General features: G+C 56.4%; 1 protein-coding gene across 4 annotated transcripts in view; it reads right to left on the bottom strand.

Annotated features, from left to right (window-relative positions):
• The window catches only part of TMEM184B (transmembrane protein 184B), a 47,097-nt gene that overhangs the window by 13,709 nt on the left and 18,574 nt on the right, over nucleotides 1–14,814 (bottom strand). For 3 of the 4 annotated variants that reach the window (XM_045779483.2, XM_087868708.1, XM_087868709.1), the window contains exons 2-3: nucleotides 9,782–10,030; nucleotides 8,197–8,362 (exon numbers count right to left, since the gene is read on the bottom strand). In XM_045779483.2, the coding sequence (XP_045635439.1) occupies nucleotides 8,197–8,362; nucleotides 9,782–9,973 (358 nt within the window). In that variant the 5' untranslated portion in view covers nucleotides 9,974–10,030. Of the gene's footprint in view, nucleotides 1–8,196; nucleotides 8,363–9,781; nucleotides 10,031–10,407; nucleotides 10,427–14,814 lie in introns of those variants that run through there. The other variant, XM_045779484.2, reaches the window with a different exon arrangement.

The raw sequence follows: 14,814 nt of genomic DNA, 5'->3' as shown, positions 1-14,814 counted from the left end.
TCGGGGTGAGGCTCGGAGAGGCGGGGCAGGCCCGCAGTCTGTTCCTGCCCACGGGGCCCACCCTTCTGCAGGCTGCACAGACGCACCTTCCCCAGGCAATGACACTCTGCTCTCCAAAGACAAAACTCTCAAGAGAAGCCATAGGGGCCGAGGTTCATCAGCCCCTTGTCCAGAACCGCCCTCCCAAGCCAGGCCGTCTCGCAAGCCACTGCTGAGAGGAGCTCGGTGCCTGAGCTCACCTCCTTTCCTGAGTCAGGACAGACGTCAGGACCCTCCTGAGCTACGTGGCTGAGCAGTCAATACCGATCTAGCTCTGCAGTCAACCGGCCAGTGTCATCCCACTGGATGCATCCAGCTCTCTCAGGTCAAGATTCTTGACCTTATCCCATTGTTCCACCCCAGCCGTCCGTTTGCTGACGGCTTCCTTTAAAGAACCATTAGCCAGTCAATAGCGCGTTCTCAGACAAGGGAGAGAAGACAGACTCTCCTTGAGATGACTCAAGCAGCCCACATCAGCACCCATTGACCATCTGGACAAATCGATCCCCTCCTAGGAAATTACCAGGCAAAACACTACCTCCACCCAGCAAGGCTGTTTACAACAGACAACTCATCACACCCCGGAACGAGCACGAAGACACCCAGCCCTGGGCGTGAGAAGAACAAAAACGCCGGGGGGGGGGGGGCAGCAGTGCAGGTGTAGTTCTTGGCCAGCAGGCTTGGTGCCTGTCTGCCCCTCTGACCACAGCTCCAGGGAGCAGCCGGAGAGGCCCCAGAGATACAGACCGACTCTCTGCCTCCCTAAGTACTAACCACACCCTGTGCGGGGTCTCTGTGCTAGGCCCTGTGGACACACGAGTGACCGAGGGACCCACAGACCAGGCCTTCTAGTCTGGAGGGGAGCATCCAGCGGGAGGGAGGGGATGGTCCTTCTCTCTCTCCTGCCCTGGGCAATGGAACTTTCTGTTCCATTCTAGATACCAAATCTTAAAGATTTATTTATTTATTTTAGAGGGGGAAGAAGAGGAGCAGAGGGAAAGAGAGAATCTCAAGCAGACTTCCCACTGAGCACTGAGCCCAACATGGGGCTTGATCCCAGGACCCTGAGATCATGACCTGAGCCAAAGTCAAGAGTCAGATGCTTAGTCGACTGAGCCATCCAGGCTCCCCCTAGACACCAAATCTTTTTTTTTTTTTTTAAGATTTTATTTATTTATTTGACAGAGATAGAGACAGCCAGCGAGAGAGGGAACACAAGCAGGGGGAGTGGGAGAGGAAGAAACAGGCTCATAGCGGAGGAGCCTGATGTGGGGCTCGATCCCATAACGCCGGGATCACGCCCTGAGCCGAAGGCAGACGCTTAACCGCTGTGCCACCCAGGTGCCCCTAGACACCAAATCTTACATGGACTAGAAACAAATGCACGAAATCAGGAGCAACGGGCCAAGATGGGAGATGAGATGAGCATCGTACCGGAGCCTTGAGGCCTGGAGAAAAGACGTGAGGGTCACTTTCTTCATAAAAGGGACACGACCTTGTCCAGAAGGTCACATAGGACCCACCTGGTCCCGGAGGCAGATCCTAGGCCTTCAGCCTAATATAAGAACCAATTGCCAACAGGCCGTCTTCAGAGATGAAAGGCAGCGAGCTCTGTGCCAGGGGGAGCATGCCATCAGAGGCTGGGGGGCCTCTTAGCAGACATTATACAGGAATTCTGAGAGACTGAGTCTTTACAGGTCTCTTCCGACCCTGAGACTTGAGGTGTTTCCTCACTGGCAGCGTCTCTCACCCACAGCTGCCCAGACAGGAGGCTATAGTCCTAGAGGCTGCTCTCCACCCAGCCCCCCACCTGTGCCCCCGGAACGGGCACCCACAACAGCACAGCCCCGAGGAGGCCCCAGGGCTTCAGAGAGGGTCCACCAAGAAGTGCACTCCGGCTGTCCCTGTCTCCCGGGCCAGGGGTCCTCACGAGCTCCCCGCTACAGGCCGACGGGCACATCGGTCCGTTCGTTCAATAACCACTCCCCAGACGCCTGCGGTGTGCCACCCCCCAGGATGGGGAACCTCAGAGACCCTGGGCACTACCGGCTACTCCCAGCTCGCTTCCTCCCCGCGCCCTCAGCACCGACAGCGGGCCCCTAGGCCCGGCCCCCTCGGCTGCACAGGAACACTCCAGTCATCCGGAAAGACGTGGGGCCATTTCACAGGGCAGGTAACTCGAGGATGAGCCCGGAAAACTTAATTTTGACTACTTTGGACAGAAATCTTCTGTGCTCAGTAAATAGGGGTCTCAGAACATGCTTCCTCCTCTTTTTCGGGGATCACCAGGGACAGTAACGGACACAATGCGCCACAGCCCTGGTGCGCCGGGGGCAGGAGGGGGGCTCTGCCGTGAGCTGCTCAGTCCCTCCTCCCTCGTGGCCTGTCTCCTCTCTCGATCCTGCTTGTTGCTCCCAGATCACTGTTCCTGACGCCTCTTCTGATTGGTTTCCTCTCAATACCTTGTTTCATTCCGCCGGACCGAGCTCTCGTAGCTGCCGCTGTCGGCGCCGGGGCCAGCGAGGGCCCCGACAGCCACGGCATGCCGGCAGCACCCCAGCCTTCGGGTCTCATGCGGCCCTGTGTCTGTGGCCCTCGGCTGGGTTCCGTTTACCCCGGCTGTCCTCTCTCTCTGCTTCGGAAGATGCTTCACTGTGGGCCAGGCTCCAGGCAGTGAGGTTTGTCCAAAATCTGAAGTCGGGTGAAGGCAGCCTCCTTCTCTAACTGTTTCATGTAAACTCTCCCCTCCTAACAGAGTTCATGCTCTCCCCCGGGAGGACGCTGTCCTGCACTCCTCCGCCCAGCCTGATGCGAGCCATTCTGGGGACCCAGAGACCCAGGGCTGCGTCCAGCCTCTGGCAGTGACTCTCTAGGTAATCCTGTTTCTTAGCCTACTCCAAGTCTTTTTTTCACGAGTACAAAGTGGGGGTGATAATACATCCACCAGCTAACTGGGAGGTGAGATGAGCTAACGGTAAGGAAAAAGACGCGGCAAAGTTTGCAAACACCACACAAACAGTATTCACGGCACGGTGCCCATACGTGAAGCAAGAGCCGGTCTCCCTCCTCTGAACTCCGGCCCTCTGCACTGCTCTGCTCACAGAGCTCCCCAGGGCTGTCTCAGAGATGTCTCTAGGGAACACCCCTCGCGCCTCGCACGATCAGACGCTACCTGCATGCAGGGGGCTCGCTCCGTCCTCCCCTGTCCACCTGCCCCGATGGCTTGTCCTCGTGCCACGTGGATTACAGCCCTTGCCACACGGTAGAAACGGGACCCTGGGTGAGCCACGTACTTCTCTGGACTCAGCCCCCCTTCTCCTTAGAAGACAGCAATCCTGCCACCAAATTGCAGGGTTTAGTACTATTCGCTCCCCCCTGCCCGCTGAAAGGCAAACAAATGGGGGGGGGGGTACAAACCTTCATGCACAAGGGGCCAGCACCAGGGGCAGCAGACCAGAGACGCCGACCACAGCTCCGGAGGGGAGGGAGCCAACGGGGACCCCGGGAAGCCCCCAAACCAGACACACCGGGCAGTCCTGAGGGCTGAGGGTGCTAATAGGAACCTCAGCTCCAAGTCTCCACGGGGAGCTCCCGAGTTTTTACTCTCAAGACAGGCTGAGATGGTTCTGTCCTCAGCTGAGCAACGAGGAGATGTGTACGAAGTGGACGAGGCCTGAATGCAAAGGGCAAGACGTCGGGTCCCTTGCCCCATCCGCTCCCTCAACTCAGCCTGCCCAACTCTGGTCTCCCAGGCTGGAGATGAGAACATTATTCTCCAGGAAAACAGGCGCAGACTCAAAAGGTCCTCATTTCGTGCCTGCCCCTATGGCTGCATGACACCGGCGGGGTCACGTCAGTGCCCTGTCACCCAGAGGGGAGGCCCCGCAGTTTGGAGCCCCGTTCTTAAACACAAAAATAGCCAAGGATACTAGACATTTGAGGAGAGCTTCCGACACAAAGGTCAAAGACCAAAGCCAAAAGACGAAAGGAACTCAGGAGGCAGAGATAATGCCGGGAGCAGAAGAAGCTGTAATTAGCATCGCCAGAGAGAGAAGAGGAGATGCTCTCTCCAGCATCAAGGACGGGGGCTCAAACAAACAGGACAGGGAAGAGCTCCTGACATTTTACAACATGACAAAACAAAAAACAAAAACCCAAAAATCCTTCGATAGAGAAGCTCAAGAATAAAGATTTTTAAAAATTGTAATAATAAAGCGGAACAAAATAAGAGCTGGAAAATTATAAAGAAAATGTGCGGCTCAATCCAGAGGTACGACATTCTACAACAGGGATCCCAGGATGGGGAGATAAAGTGGAGGGAAGAAATTATCAAAGAAACACGTAAGAAAACTTCCCAGAACCTCAGGACAGGAGCTTCCACACGGAGAGGGCCCAAGAGGTGCCCCGCACGAGGAGTAAATATCCCACCGCCTGGGAGATTCCAAAACACTGGGGGTAAAGGCAAGACCTTCCAAAGCAAGACTCAAAAAGCAGGTCACATTCCGGCATGAAGGCTCGGAGTCCTGCAGACTTTCCCAAAACAACACTGGAAGGTAAAAGACAGGGGAAAACGTGCCTTCAAAATTCAGAGGGAGGATGACTTCCAACTTAGAACTGGATTCCCAACAAACTCCAGATAGGATAATATAGTGAAAATATTTACAGATAATTTTCAGATTGGAAAAAAAAGAAAAAAAAGAAAAAAAACAACCAGAACTCTCATGCACGCTTTTTGCCAGGAAGCTCCTGGAAGGTATGGACTGACCAAAAAGGGAGAGCAAACCACAGACGAGGGAAAAACGGCATCCAGGGAACAGCTGACTGAGCACAAGTGAGGTGAGCAGGTGTCCCAGGAGGGTGGTGAGGAGAAGACCCAGGACAAGAACCGAGCAGGAAGAGGCCAGAAAGCAGCCAGTCCAGACCGAGCGGGGAGAGCAGGGCTCAGGGGAGACCCAGGGCTAACAGATGTGCCCGTGTGGCTGACGGCGCGGAGGAGGGCTTCTCTTTTCTAGTCAACTGAAGCATTTGGGAATAAACTAATGATAGATACACAGAGAGCAGAGCAAACCAAAAAGCAAGGTAAACAATAACCAGAGGAAAATAAAAAGTCATACAGGGAAACGTCGGCCTGGGACACCACAGGGCTCAGCTCTGATCAATATTTACAGACAGGTGATCATGGAAACACTGAACGGAGACTGAGAAAAATTTGTGATCTAGTCACAACGAGAAGATGAAGAGAGAATTGTGTGTGTGTGTGTGTGTGTGTGTGTGTGTGTATGGGGTTGGGGGTAAGATACCTAAGTCAAAGCTCTCTACAATCGGAGGTCACTATGTAGCACTACCTGAAATTGAAAAACCGAGAACCAATAGTATAAGCACATTTTTCGGTTATTCTAGGGAAAAAAAAAAAAGTTGAAAATGCAGTGAACTTGGGAGTGAGGAGGAGTCAGGGCCATTTTGTGTTTCAACTGTGTGCACTAGTACCTAAATGAGAGTAAAATTTAGCTGTCATGTTGTTAAAGAGAAAAACAAATTGTGCAATGCTCCGAGACAGCCCAGCTGCCTGGCTCTGAAATTGGGGTCCTCCAGCACAGCCGGACTCCTCTTCTCCCTTCTGCCCCTTCCCGGGTCTTGGGACACCAAGGAGGAAGGGTGGGGTGGGAGGGGAATGAAGGGGGGGCCTCTTCTTGAATTTTAAGGGAAGCCCTCCATCCCCAACTCTGCAGGGACAGGTCTGTAGATGAAAGGACAAGGGGAGGGGGTCCCAGATGCTGAGCAGAGCTACAGAAAAGGGCAAGGCGAGGGCCAAGCCCACCAACTCAGACACTAAAAGCTGGTGAACCCCGGGGCAGCCTGAACTCCCCCACAGCTGCTGTGCTGTTTGTAAACTCCCTGGGAGAGGCCAGGGGATAATAGTGTTGCTAGGAGACATGCTTAGCAGGGAGGCAGACTTCTTACCAGGACCTCTAAGTGGACCAAGAGGAAGGTTGGGACAGGCGGGGCCTGAACAAAGAAGCTTCTGGAGTGGGGGGACCAGCCAACCATCTGCCGCCACCTCGGGGGCACAGAGTGAGGACCATACAGACGCTCCCCTGGCTGTGCCCCACTTCTGCCAGGCACCCCAGTCTTCGGGGCCCCGCAGAGAAGGGAGATGGCACCTGCCCCTTGACCACCCAGGAGAGGATTCCCCTTGGCAGGGAACAGCGCTCTGCTTCTGAGGGAACCAGTGGGCAGAGGCTGCTCCCGGGCCCCCATCTGCGATTGGAACGTGATTGGAAAAGGATGCTCCGTACTAGCGTGTGCAGTTCCCCAGGGACCCAGAGGTTTCCCTGGACTCTGCTGCTTCCAGGGACATCGGGCATTAGAGCCCCAGTTACGCCCAGCGCAGGTCCCCACCTGGCCTCAGCATTCTCACCTGGCAGAGCCACGCAGGGAACCCCGCCCAGGAACTCGATGAGGCCCCCTGCGAGTGCAAGGTGCACAGCAGCTGTGTGATAAAGTCCCTCATTCGTTCAGAAATTCTGGGCTGAGTGAGCACCTGCCAGGGGCTCTCTGCCTGCTCCTGCTCTCGCGGAGCTAAGTCTACTCGGGGAGACTTGAGCAAACCAGGCCCGCATGCTGCTCAGGCCATGTGGACGCGGGCAGGGTGCCGGGAGAGGAGCCACAGGGGAGGTCTTTCTGAGGAGACACGAGAACGAGGACAAAGAAGGAGCGGGCCAAGAAGAGCCTTCCAGACACTGGGGAAACACCTGATGGCCCTGCTGGAGAAGCGGGCAGTGTGGATGGAGGGGAGGGTAAGGGCGAGGCCAGTGGCTGGGGGGGAGGAGGGGGCAGTTCGCTCCGTCGGGCGCCTGCATTTCCTGGCTGAGGCCTAAGGCATTTCCTGTGCCCTGCGAGGCCTCGGGGATACACGGGTTCCAAGTGGGACAGGAAGAGAGACTCCAGCTTCTGTGGGGATGAGCGTGCTGCACCCCAATATTCCCGGAGCCCAGGGCCCGAGGCAAAGCCCCCCCATCCCGGGGTCAGGGAAGGGGACCAGTGGTCGTGGGCAGGGCTGCCGTGACATCTGGTCACTACACCCGAGGCCAGCAGTGCAGACAGGGGAGGAAACAGGAAAATGCATGACCTTGGCGGGGAGTGTCAGAGCAGGGATCTCGAATTCAAGGAACCCTCCTCCCAGCCCTGCTGCCTGGGCAGGCCCAGGGATTGCAGACTTGTGACCGGTCTTCAGGGCTCTGGCCGCTCCCTGCTTGCCCGCCCTCCATAGACAGCTGCTAACCCGCAATTTCCAGTTGTGCCATATTCTTGGGCATCAACAGTAAAAAAGAAAATCTGAATTTCTCTGTGTACCCTGCAAGACTGTGTCCATCCTGTCCTTCCTTCCCAGTGGCATCCCCTCTCCAGCCTCTGGCCTCTCCTCTGGCCACGGCCAACCCCCAGCCCAGCTCCCCCCACCTCCCGGACATCTCCCGGGCCATGCACTAGCTCTCCTGGCTGCCTGGGATGCTCACCCCAGCCGCTCTAGGTCTCTGCTCCCTGAGTCTGCGGCTGGGCCCCGTGGAGAACTGTCCCGTCCCGTCCGTGGTGACTGGCCAGGCGGGGGGGGGGGGGGGGGGGCTGGCTTCCCTCCTTGCCACCCAGGGCCCAGCAGAGGGCCTGGCTCCTGCTGGGAGCTCAGTACCAGAGCAGCTGATGCGTCCACACCAAACATGGGACCTGAGGCCCGCGAAAGGCAGGGAGTCACCTTCTTGGGTGACAGAACAGAGCCTGCTCCTGGGACAAAGCCCTCAGAATTAAGGCACGTGGGGAGGGAGCCTCACCCCTGCCACTGCCTCGCCATGGGCCCCCGGATAAGCCCTGACCCATCTGTACCTGGGGTTTCTAACGACAAACGGACAGCTTCTTTGCTGCTCACCCCCATCAAAGCGGCCAGACTGAGAAAGGAGGCACGGGGGAGGGTCCCTGCTTGCAGGTGTCGCGGGAGCCCTGTGGCCAAGTGCTACGCCCGTGCCGTCACCTGGCAGCGTTGGGCCCAGACGGAAACCCCGAGGGGGGTAGAGAAGCGAGGGGCAGCCCCTCTGGAGGAGCCTGGGCCCAGGGGTACACCACCCGCCGGTGCTCCCCCGCCCCCGCCCCAGCCCGCGCGCCCCTCACCCTCGTAGCAGTCCCGCACGGTGCCGAAGTACACGTAGTACTGGTCGTTGGTGAAGAAGAGGAGGCTGAGCCAGGAGTCGAAGGCGTAGATGGGCACGATGAAGAGGATGCGGACGATGTAGCGCTGCTCGTTGGGGCAGCTGTAGCAGCGCAGATGCATGTAGATCTGGGGACAGACGGGGGGCTCAGCCGGGGGGCCGGCCGCGGCAGCGCACCCGCCCCCTCCTGCTCTGCTTCCCAGGGCCGTGACCGCTCCCGACCCTGAGCCTTAGCCCCTCGGCGGCGACCAAACTCCCACCTTAAAGCTGTTTTGAACGTCAGACCAGAGGGGGCAGAAAGCTTGTGGGGTGCGTTCAGCGGGGCCCGGGCCGGCGCCACAGACGCGGGGGCCATGAGACCAGGCCCAGGACTCTAGGATCCGAGGCAAGAACGGCCGGGGAACCTAGAGCTGCAACAAACTCCCTGGGGACCCGTGAGCACAGCCAGCTGGGGAGCCTCGGGTGAGTGGCACAGAGACAGCCCTCCATGGACACGGGGGTCTCCTCGCCACCACCCCGGCCTTCCTAATGCCTGGTCCCCAGGGTTTTAGGGCAGCAGTGTCCACCCCGTGCACGGACAGAAGGGACCCTCGCTTCCACGGAAGGCGGAAGCACTTCCTGGCTGAGTGGCTGCAGTGACATCATCCTGCGTCTCACTTTCCCATCTGTCCAACAGAGGCAGCGCTGCCGGCCTCACTGTGAAGGTGGGAGAATGAAGTGCAGTTTTTAGAAAGGGCGGTGGGGGGGACAGCAGCCACACACGCTCTGGCCACGCTCTGGCCACGCTCCTCAGTCCCAGCAGCCAGAGTCCTGTCCCAGCTCTTGTGACTTCCCACTCGGCCCCGCCGAGTCCTGGGCTCAGGGGGAAGAGAACAAAATATTCCCCAGCTGCTACGAGCCAACTGCTTTGGAAGCAATGGGGATTGAGAAGGGACGGGGACACAGGGCAGCAGGCGGAGCTGATGGAGACCTGAACGGGCTCAGCCTCCCTTCTTCAAATCTTCCTTGGGCAGCCGAAGCCCACATCTCCTTCTCTGGGACTGCAGGTATAGGGGGACAGGAGACCTGCCCTCTACCCTGGCTCTACCGCCAGCTTGTGCGTGACTGGGCCAGCACCCCACCACCTCTAGGTCTCAGTTTTTTCCTCTGCAAAGGGGTCACTGATGCCTGTGTGCTCCTGCACGGCCCCCTACAGCTGGGGCTGCACATGTCACCTGGAAGGTGAGCAGAAGTGGCGAGTGTCACATCTGGACTGCGGTGGTTAGATAGCCAGAGTGGCTTCCGCACACTACCCTCCTCCCAGCTGTCAGACAGATGACGCTCTGAAGCCACAGGCCGTGGGGGCCACTCAGCGGAGCCTGACCCGCGTCGGCCTGGAATATGGGGAAGGATCGACTTCTACCAGGTGGAGCCCCCAGATTCAGGTTATTACTGCAGCATAGTCTGGCCTGGCCTCATACTCTCTGGGGCCTAGAAAACCTCCCTGGACCCTTCCAGAGGGCCTTCCGTGGCTCCGTGGCTCAAGGGCCCCTGACTGGCCTGTGTACCTGGTGGCAGGTGATGAGCAGGGCCGTCCAAACGAAGAACCCGGAGATGGCCTGCGCAGCGGTTGTCATCAGGAACACGGGCTGCTCCATGGCCGTGGGGCTGCCCTCAGGGATCACAGACACGCTGGGCGAGGCTGCCATGGTGGTAGGCGACGCTGGATCCGGGGCCAGTGCGGCCCCCCTCACCGTCATGGTGCCTGGCAGCAGGGGGTCCCTGAGACAAACCCTTGCGGTACGCGATGAGCTGGCCTGAAGAGAAGAAACCGCAGCGTTAGCCTCCTTCCCCAGAGAGTGGCAGTGTGCAAACAAGCTTCCGGGCCTCTACGTCCACCACCGTCAGATTGTAACCGGACTCTGACCACGTGTGTCCCAGCCCTGCCGCTGCGATGGTCCCAGCCCCTACTGTGTCGCCCCTAGATTTGTGAAACAGGTGCCTGAGCGGTCTCTCTGCCTCTGCCTTGGTCCCTACTGTCCCTTTGTCCCTACTTGGTCCCTTGGAAGCCATGTGAGCTACCCTGGGCCCCCCCTCTGCTCAAAACTCCCAGTAGCTCCCAGCTCCTTCAAAGTACAAGCTGCTGTCCGTACAACGGCCCACAAGACTGCCCAGCGGCTCCCGCGGCTCCCACCTCGACCCTCCACGCCAACCACGCTGGCCTCCTGCTGCTCCTCGACACTCCAGGCCGGCTCCTGCCCCCCTGCCCCCGGGCCTCTGCATGGGCTGCCGCACCAGCGGGCCACCCAGCTCACGTCTGCACTTCCTCTAGGTCTCTGCCCTGACCTCCCGCCCCAGACACTCCCGACCCTTTCGCTTTCTTTTTCTCCAGAGCGCTGGTTCCCGCCTGACTCCCTCTGACAAAGCGTAAGTTCATGCATATATTTATTAGCTTCCTCTTTCACCAGAACGTAAGCTCCCTGAGGGCCAGGGCTCCCTTCTGCTCACGGCGGGGTCGCCAGCACCCGGCACAGCACCAGTCGCACAGCAAATGCTCAGCAAACACCTGCAGGGTCTGCGGGTCTCCACAGTTCCCCATCTGGCAAGATCGCTTTGTCGCTTTCTCTCTTCGAAGGGCTGTGCCTTTTCTTTGCCGTTTCTCCCCAAGTTTCCTGATGGCCGGCCCCCGTTCTTCATCATCGGCTATGCTGTGCCCACCTTGTGTGCCTTCAAACTGCTCTTTTAATTCAGTTTCCCGTATCCCTCTTCCTAAAAGCCTGCCCCCGCGCTTCCCCCAGAGACTTCTAGCCACGTCACACGCCCTTGTGTTTCTATGTAACAAGCAGAGGCTGTCCGCTCTCTGAGGCAAGACCGCATCTGTCTGTCCACCCCCCGCACCAAGCTCAACACCAAAGCCTTTACTTTGTTACCTATTGATTTTCCGTCCTGATTTAAAAACTCCATATTTCACGGAGAAGCACAAAGAGATGAGGAAACTGGCATACAGGGAGATCCTGGGTGGGAAAATAAAGATGGGAGCGGGAGGGACACAGGCTGGCCTTCTAGGGTCCGAGGGTCCCATCCAGTCACTCCACGTGGGCTCTCTGTCCACACCTCTTCCCAAGAGCAACTTCAAGATCCATGACAACAAATGAACAATTTCACATTAAAAATTAACCCAGATGCCCCCGAGGAAGAGCTGCTGTCGGAGCTGAGCGACTCCTGGGCGACGGGTCACTGCTGTACCAAGGCCGTCGGAGCCCCCGGCCCTGACGGGCATCCCTTTCGGTTCTACCAGCTGCCGACGGGCTGGCCAGCGCCGTCCCGGAGCCTCTGGGTCCCCTGCAGCAGAGGTTCTGGGAGACTAAGCAGCAGGGTGACCAGAGGATCCGCTGCCTGAGACGCAGAGAGTGTGGATACCGGGGAGGGCACTCCGGCTGCAGCTCGGGTCCCAGCTCCACCACCAACCAGCCGTGTGTCCCCACACAGCTTGGCTGCTCCCTGGAGGGTCGCTGCGGCCTGACCCAGAAAACAGTCAAGCCCCCAAACTTGACCATCTCAGCCTGAGCCCCGAGGTCAGCCCAGATGACCTCTCATGGTCCCTTCCAAGCCCCAGCTGATCTTCTCAGCCAGAACATACCGGCGCCAACAGAGGCTTCCGGGGTGCACCCAGGCCCAAAGCCTGACCCCTCGATGAAGAGACTCTTTGCTTACCATGTCCCCACACTCCCGGCTTTGCCCCCGGCCCCCCTCCCAGGTCTCCAGCATCCCCTGCCCCCATCTGCGCATCTGCTCTTAGCTGTCAGTTTTTACCCTAGGACAGCCCTTTGCATTTCTATTTTCCTGTGAAAATAAGTGATCTCTAGCATACTGACCAAGAGATGCATCTAGATTTAAAATCCAAAGTGGAGAAGTAATCTATATAAAGAAACTCAAAACTGGAGAAGGTGTCTATATAAAGACTGGTGGCGAGCTCTGAGAAAGAAACAGTGACAAGTCTAAGAATAGCTCCTGTAAGGATAGCTGCAAAATTGGAAACCAGGGCCAGAAATACTTCTTTAAAAAAGAAGATTTGGGTTGTAAATCATCATCTTTGTCTATCATCCCAAATTAAATGAATAAACACAGGCAATTGGGGGAGGGGGGGTGCCCGGAGGAAGTACAAATACTCCTAAATCTTCAGCTTCCAAGCACAGGCAGGCCGGTGTGTCAAAGGCTGTTTTGTTCGCCACTAAAGGCAGTGCTGGGAGGCCCGGAACCGGGGCACTGCTGAGCTGACCTGCCTGCGGGGAGGGGACCTGCGCCACGGAGGCTCCTCAGCTGTGGAAGCTGGGTGAAGGCTCCAGGCCCAACTTCTTCTGGGGCTTTGTTCACTGCCATTCAAGCACACCCCTCTTCCAAGCCCAGAGAGACACTGGCATGCAGAATTCTCTTGCATTTTCCCCATGTAGGTCACTTAGCTTCCGGACAAGAGAGCCACTCAGAGAGGGTGGGTGACTTGCCCCGAAATCAGGACCAGGACTCGAATTCAGGTCCTATAAACACATTGTCAGCCCCGCACCTACCGAGTGGGGGCCCCATGTGAGCAGCCCCTCCCACTCCAGAGCCTCCTTCCAGAAGCCAGTCCTGTCCTAGCAGGCCTGAGACCCTCCTTGCAAAAAGGGGAGGGAGGTCCTCAGGGAGGGGCAGCCGATGCTGGAAGGGCTCTCCGGCCTGACCACGCTTACCAGGCTTCGGGGTTTGCTAGCTCTTTACTTGACTCCGGGCAGCGCTCCTGGTTTACACAGTTTTCCCAAGCTTTGTCTCATGTTTTTTACACAGCAGCTTTGAACTGAGCAATATTAACTGCATCTGAGAGATGAGGAAAATGATGTGGAAACTGGTTTTACAGCCCCCCGGGGAACACCAAATGATTCGAGGGTTTTCATAATACCTCCCCCCCCACCACCACAACACTCTTAACTCACCGACGCACGGCGCCTGTGAGGACAGCTCCTCCAAGGCTGTCAATCCCAGGGGCTCACCTTGCTCCCAGGGCCCAAGGCAGCACACAATGCTAGACCCTGCAGACTGTTCACAGCATGCGTGCTGGGGGCAGGGGATGGACACCGGGGTCCCCTCCTTTCACACTGGCCAAGGCTGGGGGGGGAGGGTCAGGGAAGGCTTCAAAGCGGCAGGGACTTTGGGACAGGGTGTTTAAGTAGCATAACCAAGCTTCAGCTTGAGGCCACCCAACAGGGTTCCTCCCAGACCCCACCATCCGCAAGCCTAGACAAGTGACTTCATCTCTAAAAACTTCAGTTTCCCCATCTGTATTTCAGGGTAACTACAGAATGGCTGAGGGCACGTTCTACTTTACAGATGTCCTGTTAATGAGTAGACGGAATAATAGAATAAAATAATACAATAAAAATGACCATTTTGCAACTCCTAATACAAATACTGGACGTAGATATGGACCATCAATGGATGATGAAGCCCCTCGCTAACAGAGTCTGGGCAAGTCCAGCTCTGAACCCACAGTCAAGATCAACATTGCCAACATGGGGCTGCGAGAAGCTTCCAGCCTCCTGATGGGATACGTAGGGAGCAAATGGCACCACCTAAGAAGGACCCTTGCCCAAAAGTGAAATGGGATCAAAACAAGCCTCCAGAGCTACTACTAGTAGCCAGGAAATACAGAGGGTAGTGGGACAGACTAAATGATATCATGAGGATGCAGCAGCCAAATCTAGACCACGGCACAGTCTACAGGACAAATGACCTGGTTTCGCCAACAAATCCGTGGCTTATAAACAAAGGTGCTTGAGGGGCTGTTACAGAATACCCGAGAGACATAACTAAATGCAACATGTAGACTTTGCTGGGTCCTGATGCTAACAAACCAATGATGAAAAGACATCTCTGAAATAGATAACACACAGGAATTCTTGTCAGTTTCATTAGGCGTGATCATGGCACGGTGGGCATGGCGGGGCACATAAACGTCCTCATCAATGGAGGAAGAATCGTCTTTTCAATAAAGTACTGGAACAACTGGACATCCGGAGGCAAAAAAGAATGAACCTTAACCTAAGCCTTTAGACCATACACAAAAATTAATGCTACACGGATCACAGATTTAAACGTGAAACGCAAGACTATCAACTTATAGAAGACACGTATCTAACAAACGGCAAGCATCTAGAATACAGCAAGAATTCTCAAGCTCAACCGTAAAAAAATAGCACAATTAGAAAATGGGTCAAAGACATGAATGGACATTCCACTCAAGGAGGATACATGGACAACAAATACATGAACAGCTGTTCAACATTGTTAGCAATTAGGGAAATGCAGACTAAAATCACAAGACATCACTATACACATATTAATACGAAATAGAGACAACACCAAAAGCTGGCAAGAATGCAGGGAAACTGGCTCTTATGTAAGTTCCTGGCAGGAATACAAAATGGTAGAGCCACTCTGGAAAACTGTATGGTCGTTTCTTACAAAACTCACACACCATTTACCATACAACCCAGTTATCACTTAGACGTTTCTCCTACAGAAATGAAAACGCATGCTCACACAAAACCCCATACGCTAACGTCCACAG

The sequence above is a fragment of the Ursus americanus genome, chromosome 17 (genome assembly GCF_024610735.1).
Source record: "Ursus americanus isolate L20-20 chromosome 17, mUrsAme1.1.p, whole genome shotgun sequence".
Classification (NCBI taxonomy): Eukaryota; Metazoa; Chordata; class Mammalia; order Carnivora; family Ursidae; genus Ursus; species Ursus americanus.
This window is presented reverse-complemented; position numbering and strand designations above follow the sequence as displayed.